General features: G+C 43.9%; 1 protein-coding gene across 1 annotated transcript; it reads right to left on the bottom strand.

The window, feature by feature from the left end:
• Positions 1 to 238: 238 nt before the first annotated feature.
• Positions 239 to 9,513, bottom strand: LOC146181339 (carboxypeptidase E-like). Its single transcript, XM_084575767.1, has 4 exons — positions 9,363 to 9,513; positions 5,430 to 5,606; positions 3,041 to 3,183; positions 239 to 346 (listed from the first exon to the last, which is right to left on the bottom strand). The coding sequence occupies exons 1-4, from the start codon at positions 9,511 to 9,513 to the stop codon at positions 239 to 241; spliced, it is 579 nt and encodes a 192-aa protein (XP_084431893.1).
• Between the last annotated feature and the right edge of the window lie 771 nt (positions 9,514 to 10,284).

Raw genomic sequence — 10,284 nt, 5'->3', positions numbered from 1 at the left:
AGGCAATACTTGACTGTATTTAGTGACCAAATAGCGGACCATGTTACTGCAGATCTTGCGTTGTAGTGTTTTACATGTAGTGCTGACTACTGGTGTCCGATAGATGGCGCTACTTCACGATACCCGCGAATGCTAGACTTGATTTGTTTATCGTCTGGCGAGTCTCCAGGGGACTAGACCTTCACCAATAACTGATACGCCGTAGTCAAGATACTGTCACTGAACTATTTTTCAGCTTTTATCCTTCATATTTGTAGCCGGTGTGAAGCTTGATATCTAACGTTGTGACGTGGCCACTGTTGACGTGAAAATCCACGGCAGCCGGCAGGTACCCGTCGGCGCTCACCTGTCGGCGAAAGAGAGCGGTGGTCGATTTCATCATACAGATAGTCTATGGCACGAAGTATAGATACTGGCGCTGACTTGAGCACCGCAATGGATTCGATTTCATAATTCTGAAGCGCTAAGTTTAAAACGGGGCTGGCCGAGTAGAGAGGAAATAAACATTGTACGAGTGGAAGGAAAGCAACATGTCCATACCTCACATATTATTTTCACGCACAATTTGTCACTAAAAATTTCGTGGCGTGCTTATTACTTTTTTTTTTCGGGAATCGATACGCAACTGCAATGCCACGTTGACCCTTGCGCTTGCCGGATCGCAGTATTTAAGGTAAAAAGAATAGATAGTGGCCCTTCAGTATCATTCCCTACTCTCCTTATATCGCTGATAGCCGTCTGTGCTTGTTTTATTACTTCAACTGCCACCTTTTGGCATTAGCGCAAAGTTATGAACAGGCAACCGGCCGTTAGGAAGTAGCAGCACTTCTGCATGGTCCCTATTACCTCTGATTCGAGTGGTTGAATGTGTTGAATAACTTTATTTGAACCCATCAAGAAATCAGATGGAAGTGAGAACATGAGTTCTGACCGCCGTCAACTTTCTGCCCTTTCAGCTGGCTGGAATCTCTTGGGATTCGGCGGTTTTCATGGGCATGTGGATTACTTTCGTTTAACATTCATCGTTCTGGCTGATGATTATTGCCTTCCACGACAGTCCACACCATGTGTGTCATGTCTGTCATTTCGTTACAAGGATTACACCGCGGGTCCTGGATCGTCGGATGCCATCTGCGTAGTGCGAATGGGTTGAGAAAAAATACCCTCCCTCACCTTTCTCCGTATGACCTCTTTCTTTCTGCTCAGATCTTTGCCTGCTCGGAGCAGTGTCTGTCTTTTTAATCTGTCCAGGCAAATTTTTTGTACTTTATCGCCCTCTCTTCAACAGGAAGTGGGATATGACAGGAGATATCACTCCGGCTGTACACCAAGGTTCCTAGTAACACGATCATCTTTGTGATGCGCCACGCGTAACTGCCGTGCCATTATCGTCAGTAAAACCAGCATCACAGACGATAGCATAGTTCCCAGAGCATATTTCCCGCGTCATTAAATATAGTCCTAAGAAGTAAATATTACACAGGTTTTACCACCACCCTGTGCATTTATACCTGCTCAAAAACTAACACTCATATACTTCGAGAGGATGCGTTTTACAGGAAACGATCAGCCAAACCGTGTCCTCATTACGCATCCCGGTCGTTTGTCGGTAAGGACTGCTCTTCAAGTCAGCTAACTTTTGTAAAGCTTGAGCAGTTTTCTTTCGTTAATAATGTCATCACATTCACCATCCTTATACAGAGTACGTGAACGTGTGGTCATTGCGCACAATCACCAATTTTATTGCATCCGAAAAGTGAACTGTCGATTTACTTTGGTGAACCAAATGCGACATCAGTGCATAGCACAGTCACTACACTCTACATATATGTTTTACGCCGGGCCTCCTTGCTGACGGGGTTCAATAAGGTTCTAAATTTAAGGCGATCAGTTTTATTTCGTAAAAGGAAATGCGATAGCACACAGCTTTTCCCCTTTGCTTAAATAGTAATGTTGAGCCTAGGAAAAGAATTGACGCTGGCACCGAACTGGATAAGCCGAAATGCATTCTTTCATTGTAATCGGGACTTCCGTTATATCCGCGTCTTTTGCTTTCCTACCTCTAAAATGAAATGCGAAATTGGTGATTTTCCTCTTCTTTGCACTTGTCAACAGTAGAATGCGGCTCTCCGTTTAAATAACCACGTCGGGGCAACATCGTTTTCTGCAAGGCTTCATTTCCAGAGAGGACGCGTCTTTTGCGCTATTGAGGCACCTGGTCTAAACGCGAATCGGATGCTCAAACACCGCGTTTTTCAATTACAGTTCGGTCTTCGGGTCCATTTTTGAAACATTGGCGTTATCGCTGTCAGTGAGTGCGTCTAGTTTGCCAATATTTCATTCCTTTATGGGATTTCGCGCCCTGCTTTTTGAACGTTGAAAAAAAAAAGAAACTCAAGGCATAGGGCTGCCGTAAAGGGGCTTAGATTGCGTGACGAGGCTCTACAAAAGTATTTTGCACAATGGCCAATTCAGATTTTTTTAGGCTCTGCATCACCATTTCGTGCGACCAAACCTTAGATGCAATCAATTAGTTCGGATAAACCACCGAGTTACTATTCTAAAAGCGGACTGATCTAGTCGGGCAACCTTTACTGCACTAAACTGAATTAGTTTGGAATTGATGAAAATTTTAAGTTGAAAGATATTCGACTACACTCGCTTAAAAAATTGCCTTTCCACGCATTTTGAATCTGCTGTATCCTCGAGTTTACGAAAGACACGCCAAGGGCAGATACTTTACAATTGTTTCGTCTAAACACCTTTCCCTTTATCCTCAATGGAAAAGTGCACCCACCAATCGTGCTCTGTACGCAGGATGACTGTATTCCTGCACTTCAGCTTCCGCAGCAGGCATTCTGGAGGCAATATAAGCGAGGTCTTACTCAGCTGTGTGACACACTCACAGACTGCAATCTCGCCCAGAGTTCATATTTACATCGAAAAAGAATTTCCTATTGTGGCAATGAATAGATGTTACGACGAAAGGCTATGCGGTGGTAAGTGCATGAGAATTACAATGTTTTGTAACCAGGATTACCAGGAGCATGTAGAATCCCGGCATCAGGACCCGCCAGAACTCTCCGAACTGGTTCAACCGGAAGCCAACCGTCCTGTTCTGGATGGCGAGCAGTGCGCCCGCCACGGGCTCCCCACGGCGGTTGGACAAGGTGCCCCGAACACCTGTAACAATCGAGGATTCGTAACACTTGTCAGAAAGAATATAAACTCATTTTAAATAGAAAAGGGTATGAAGCATAGTTGGCATCCTTGGTATTTTTTTTCCCATGTTTTGAACTTCGCCCGCTGCAAGCACTTTTCTCTTGTCTCTCTCTCTCTCTCTTTTTTTTTTTTTTTTGCTGTACCGCAGTTTTAGACTATCACGGGCATTTATCTTGGCTGCTTCTTGCAGCCGTGAAGGCAGATGTTTGGCGGCCTGATCACGCGCGGAACAATTCTGCGGCAAAAAAAAAAAAAAATCCGTCCAGGCGGACTGGGCTTTCGTCCACAAAGAATGAAAACTCAGGACAATATGATACATCTACACATATTTATTCTTTACACAGTTTTGTTGCTTCGATTACTGAGTGATTATGTTTGTGTGGGCATTGCAGCAAAAAGAATTGAATTTAAAGACAACATATTTTGGCTGCTACTAGATTCAAACACACAAGATCAATATTGAAAGACAGTACGCGACCACATCTTGGTGGTGCAGCCTTGCTTGAAAGACTTCACTTATGAATGTCAGTCTAGGTATATGGTCAGTAGACACTAGCGGTCATGCCGGCGTATAATTTTTCTCTCACATCTAATAAAAATGGCTTCTTTTCAGAGAAAAAACGTTTATTTCCCATTATAGTGCGGCAATATATAGTTAAGGTGAGGCCAACATGAATGGGTCCGAAGTCTACTTTTAATATGCTTAACAAAGTTAGCACAAGCACTTGCCAAATCTATACGTAAGCGACACAGTAATTGCATTTTTCCCGAGCACAGTTTCTCGTTTCATTCTCCGCCTAGCATGGCATTATGACTTGCTACCTCCTTTGGTATCCCTGTCCGCCAGAGAAAAGTTAAAGCTCAATCTGGCTCTATCACAACCACCCCCTCCTCGACACCTTGAATTGGACTGCGCATGCCTATTTTGGCCCGACTATGCACAGTAGCCAAACGCTAGGGCCTCTTGTAGCACTGGATATGTAGTATGGGTATGTAGATGCAATAACAGAACGTGGTTGGGTATTTCCTACTGAATGCAGTGTCTTTTTTGGAGAGTGATTGTGCGCAAAGAGCTAGATGAAATAGCAAAGAGAAAACAGCCAAAGATCAAAATTCACAAATTACATTCTGTTTTTTACGCATACGAATGAAATTTGATGTAGACCACAGCAGTGTACATTGGTGTTTCGGACCTAATACCACACCTGCTTACATCAGACTGGTCGCTTCGATGAACATCTTTTCATTTTCAAAAAGTTTCTATCTTGCCATTATGACTCCACATATATGTGCAATAAATCCTGCGCATGGAAAATCTCTGCCTAAATATAGGGGCCCCTCTGTTTGGTGGTACACGTGATTCGATCAGGGCGAAACAGCGCAAGTGCTTTGAGAGGACAGGACAATTGGAGGGGTTTGACAGGCAAAATTCGGTCACTTGTTTTCACTGATCTATGCTGTCATCCATGTCACGATTTATCAAGTGAAGAAGGAAGCCACAATATGAGTCATCTCATCCCCGCCCGATTGCTGCTACTTTCCGGATCCTCAGTATGCTGACAGACCACATCGGAACAGAATTTAGAAGTAGAGCATACATTTCCAGCTTACTTTCTGTGCACTGCATGTCCCTCTATTCGATAGAAATGATTGCATGGTTCATAAACACCTCCGCATTGCAGAGAAGCTAGCGTACTTCTGCACCATTCGACACCATACTGCTGGCAAGGGTCAACTGGTTCACGAGCACTTCTCCGACATTGAGATATTTCAGTGTGTGCAAGGGCATGTATTCGTTCCGAAAGTTGTTTTCGTGTAAAACACGCGATGCTGTGAAACATTTTTTGTTGCTGTTGGTAGCAACAAATCATTTTAGAATCATGACGTTTACGCCACGTGGAAGCACCGGTGCAAATCAAATAAACTTCTTTCACGGCCAATAAAGGTATATTTTGGTGCACACTACACCTTACTATCGAGTATTTCTTCAATCACTGCAGAATATTTTTGTTTTGCGTGGAATAGACAAGCTTCACCTCCACCACTAAACGCAAGCAGGTAACCTCTGCACAAAGTATGTGTTTGCATGGAATAGTTGATGCTTTGCGTTGGACGTATTCCTTACGAAGGCAGCATGACTGAGCTGCGCGAAACTCCAGCGGAAGCGAGAGTAATTTCAGTGAGAGGAGGAGGTGGGCGAGTACTACCTCTGTTGGCCAGGCGCAGCAGTTTGAGCAGCGGCGCCCTGCTGTGCTCGAAGTGCGCCCTCAGGGATCGCGGTTCGTCGTACTTGCAGCAGCCAATGTACACGCTTATCGGCAAGGAACCCTCGTAGGCGTACGCGTAGTCCGCCAGGCTGGCGCTGATGCGAAGGAAAGCGGCCCCTGTCGGCGAATAATAGCAATTAAATAAGCCCCTATTCCCGCCGCGCCCACGAAAAACCGAAGTCAGGTCTAATCAGAACCATTGGATGCTGATCAGGACCACTGATAGCATTCTGAAGAATTTCTTCATAAGCTTCATTCGTGGTTTGGGCTCTCTTACGAATGCTCTCTTACCCGCACTTAGCGTAACTCTCTGTCAAACCCATCATTTATGGTTCGGGCCGTTAATAGCATCGAGTTTTGAATTCATGGGCCTTTTGAGAAAATAGAAACCTGCATGATGCATGAGCAGCAAAGTGCGAAGTCTTCAGATAGTTTTATTATTATAGAGACGTAGTAACATCTCATAGCAAGATATGTCCCGTATAAAGTGGTTGACTCTCGCGTAACTTTCAGAATATGACTGTGCAGCGGAAAAAGAACAGCGTATCACTCGAAGTCAGGAAAACAGGGGTCTCTTGTGTCCATATTCTATCACAGTGAGAAAAAAATCGCATCTAAGGGGAAACATTATGGTTTAAAACTGAAAAATTATCTTTTGAAGGAAACCTTGGGAGCATTTAAGCTCCACGTCGCACTAAACGTATAGACCCTATTCACTATCAGGTTTAGCAGGCGGCGGTTGTGGCAACCCTGTATTGCGGAGACGCCATAACACTGGGCGGTTCGAAACTAAAAAGCGTCTACCAGCGTCCACCCTGCTGCATGCGGCTCATTTGTCGGACACTTGAGACGCCGTTTGGAACGCCGTCCAACCACAGCTGGGATTTCACCGATGCAGTGTCATTATTCGCCGTAGGCCCTCTCTCTCTCTTTCTTTCTCCCTCTCTCACGTTGCGTTATGCATTCTATGGTTGGCAGGAAGGCTGCAATGACGTCACGTGAATAAGCTCTATAACGCGACAGCGTTTATGTTTCCCGCCTGCGGCTACCCTTGCATATTCTCACCGGAGTGCACGCGCTGTGGTATTCAATCACAAACTTCTCATTGGTGCCTTAGTCATCTTAAAGAAATATATTCATTAGCATGCGTTTGTGGCTAACAGAATATTTGAAAGGCCATCCAACATAAGCATAAAGCTCCGCTTTAACCAAGGCTTATGAACATGCAACGTTGCCTTGGGGTAGCACGCGATGGTGATCCGAAGCTCCCGGGGCGTTGAAGTCCTACCTCATCTTCCAATATCAAAAGAAAATACGACTTGGCAGGTCCTGCCGATTAAGCCGTTTGATGTGGTATTGTGACATTAGACAAACCGACGACAAATCAGACCTCAGCCAACTGCCGTCTCACAACGCCAACGACGCCTGAGCAGGAGTTTGTGGAGAATGGGGTCTTTAAAACTATCACGTTCAAATAATAACGTAAAATACTAGGGTATAAGAAAATAAAGGAGCCAAACTAAGTTATAATCTGCACTACTTCTCCCCCTTTTTCTGGCAGGAAGAGGAGAGAAGATTTGTTTCCATAGACAGTGATAGGGACTGCCACGAACACAGGAAGTCCTTGATCATGGGAAACGACGGTGAAAACCACCAGTAAAGAAGTCAGCATGCACTGATGATTAATGGACTCTCCGACTATACTGTGAAGGTATTTCATAAATGACCTTGACCCCCGTGGCAGTTGCACACGTAACCATGTCGTAATAACTTGACCTATGATTTCTGGAGGCATCGAAATGTCCACATGCAAGAAAAAGTATAGAGTGACATTCAACTATATACAGACTAAGAGCACTTGGGCTGGGCTAGTTGGTTTTGGCTCATAAATAAATAGTTTAAAGGCGCAAAAAAGACAAGACACATAGGTAGGTGACAGGACGAAGCGCCAAATCCCAACTGGTTTTATTGCATGCCTGAAGCGTACTTATATAGCTTGTCACAGGCGCAGGCAGCTCGCGTAAAGCCCAGGAACGACATGATAAAGCGCACTCCAGGAATTTCTTTTCTCTGTTATACAATGAAATTGATGTGTCGCTTACGCACACGTTGCCTTTCTTTTTGATAAAAAAAATTATTCTATTAACTCCCTAGCATTAGTATCTTTGCTTTTACCTAGAATGCGCACATCAGTGACGCATGGCTTACAGTTGCGGGACGGGCACTTATTAGTGTGCTTAGGTGTGCCTTCCTTGTTCTGCTCTGCGTTTCTATCATGTTCACTCGTTCGCTCACTCAGACACCTGCCAGTCTGTCCTATGTAGGTCAAAGCAACACAATGCACAGGAGACCTTTCGTGAAATGTGCAGATGGGGTAGTATACGAAATTCCCCTGTCTTGCGGACACTCCTACATAGGTCAGACTGGCAGGTGCCTGAATGAGCGAACGAGTGAGCATGAGAAACGTAGAGCAGAACAAGGAAGGCACACATCTACCTTAGCACACTAATAAGTGCCCGTCCCGCAGTTGTGAGCCATGCTTCACTGATCTGCGCATTCTAGGCAAAAGCAACGATTCTATTGCTAGGGAGTTCATACAAGCGTTTTTTTAATCACAAATACAGGCAACGTGTGCATAAGCGACACATCAATTTCATTGTATTATAATGAAAAGAAATTCCCGGAGTGCGCCTTATCCTGTCGTTCCTGAGCTTTAGGTGAACTGCCGGCGCATGTGACGACAAGCTAGATAAGTAAGTTTCATGCATGCAATAAAACCAGTTGGAAGTTAGCGCTTCGTCCTGTTACCTGTCTTGCCTGATTTTTTTCGCCTTTAAACTATTTATTTTATGAACTGTAACAGAGCAGCACTATTTCAATATATGTGTAACAGAAGTTCTCACAGAAGCCCACGGACCCTATTCAAGCTGTATTCTTGCTCATATTACTCCTCTTAATGGTTTACACCTGGGCATTGTATTTGATGGTCGGATTTCAAATATTGTCTCATTTGCATAAAATGTTGCAAAAATGAACTACATGTTTATTTCGGTATAAACACATGAAAGCATATCACGACTTGCAATAGTTTTCTGAAATAAGTCAGGAACAGCTCCTACCGGAACGTTTAGAGATTTGACAGGTGACGGCGACCCAACCCAAGCTGCAGAACTCAATATACAACAAAATCTGATACCCGGTGTATTTATATTGGCGAGTTGCGCAAATCCTTTTAAATTGTCGTTCCATCTCCTCACTGAGGGTAAACAAACAAGGAAAAAGTCTTCATTTTTGTTGATATATTTTTGCTGAATTGGGACACCTGTATTAAATTTCAAAAACACTTTTTCTTAACGTTCTTTTCAATATACTGCACCAGGTCTCAGATTTATACATCTACGAAGATAAAGCAAGCAATGCTGTAATGGCGGCTAGTTGGTTTTCTATCATCATATGAAATGGCACGGCCTGGTTCCATAGAATGCGTAAGCGATTCGTCGATAGCGCTGACGTGCAGAGAAATCCAGTTGTTAACAGGCAGCGTGATGGAAATCGATCCTTCATGGGTTACGGTTTGATGAATTCCACTTAGACGCGTGTTTGTAGATGTTTTCTTTGTATGTGTGTATATAATGAGAGACGTACATGTAATATACAGTTGAAAGTTGGCGCACGTACCAGTTTTGTCTTGTTTTAATGAATCGTCTTGAGCGCGCCTACTTGATGATTACGAAGATAAAGTTTGAAACAAATACTTCGCGACGGAACACAGAGATGAACACATTCTTGAGCTTTTCTTGCTAGATTTTCTTTCAACTGAAGCATGCCAATATTGCTATTTAATGATTAAGACTAGGAGACGGGCTTGCCCACCGTTTGCAAAGCCCTCGTTGTTAGGTCCGACGGGCGGTTTGTCGACACACGCGGTTGTCCCGTTGAACGCCATGAGTGAAGCGACGTTCCTTGAAAGCTCCATGAAAACGTCTTCGTCCGGCGCCATACTGCCCGTGCGCACCCAAGGCATGTCTGAACAAGAAGAAAGTACGTACCAAGCTAGGTACTATGAATTGGTATGCAGTAAGGCGCGTCTACTGAAGCTACCACTGTTGACTACAGTTAATACCAAACATTGTATAATTAAGACGCAACGTCAGGTCTCGTCAAACGCGTGCAATATTTTAGCCACACACCGTTCCATGATTATCAGTCGGGAAAGAGAAGATGCCTTTTACAGCGTACGCTTTACTACTCGGGATGGAAATTCTGATTTCGCCTCGTTGGGTCCGAATGAATTTGGCGAAATTAAGTTTTGGTGTCTTCCAAAAATCACATAGAGCAACTCCTTCCCCAAGCATCAACTAAACAGAAAATATTAAAATGTCGCCGAAGGGAAAGCGGTGTGCTCTAATGAAGCGCAGGTGTCCTCTGAAACGTGACACCGATACAGTGTCTTTATTTCCATAAAAACCAGCGTACACAAATACAAAATCGACGATTGAAAAGGCGGTGTTAAAGGCGCTATTACATCTACTCTTAGTGCGAAGATTTAGCCTCGCAGTTCAATAAAGCAATACAAAATGCAGAACCTTGCTAAACCATGCAAAAAATATGCTTAACAGATATTTTGCTCGTATTCCTATGTTCAAGCTATGCTTCAGCACACTGATATAAATATAGTGAAACTCTATTTCTTTACTTATTTATCTATTTACTTTTCCTTGAGTTCGGGTGACGGACGGAACTATCACTATTCGTCCTTTCGCGACGCATGTCCTCTTGCTACCACGTGCCTTTA

The sequence above is a fragment of the Amblyomma maculatum genome, chromosome 8 (genome assembly GCF_055883805.1).
Source record: "Amblyomma maculatum isolate TAMU_Amacu chromosome 8, ASM5588380v1, whole genome shotgun sequence".
Lineage (NCBI taxonomy): Eukaryota > Metazoa > Arthropoda > Arachnida > Ixodida > Ixodidae > Amblyomma > Amblyomma maculatum.
The sequence above is the reverse complement of the archived record's forward strand: the minus strand, read 5'-3'. Positions and strand labels throughout refer to the sequence as shown.

Excerpts from the sequence above, each read along its gene's own strand:
- LOC146181339 (XM_084575767.1), bottom strand. The coding sequence starts at position 9,513 with ATGCCTTGGGTGCGCACGGGCAGTATGGCGCCGGACGAAGACGTTTTC. Across the intron at positions 3,184-5,429 it reads GCTGCGCCTGGCCAACAGAG|GTGTTCGGGGCACCTTGTCC; the intron begins GTAGTACTCGCC and ends CGATTGTTACAG. Across the intron at positions 347-3,040 it reads CGGGATTCTACATGCTCCTG|GTGAGCGCCGACGGGTACCT; the intron begins GTAATCCTGGTT and ends TTTCGCCGACAG.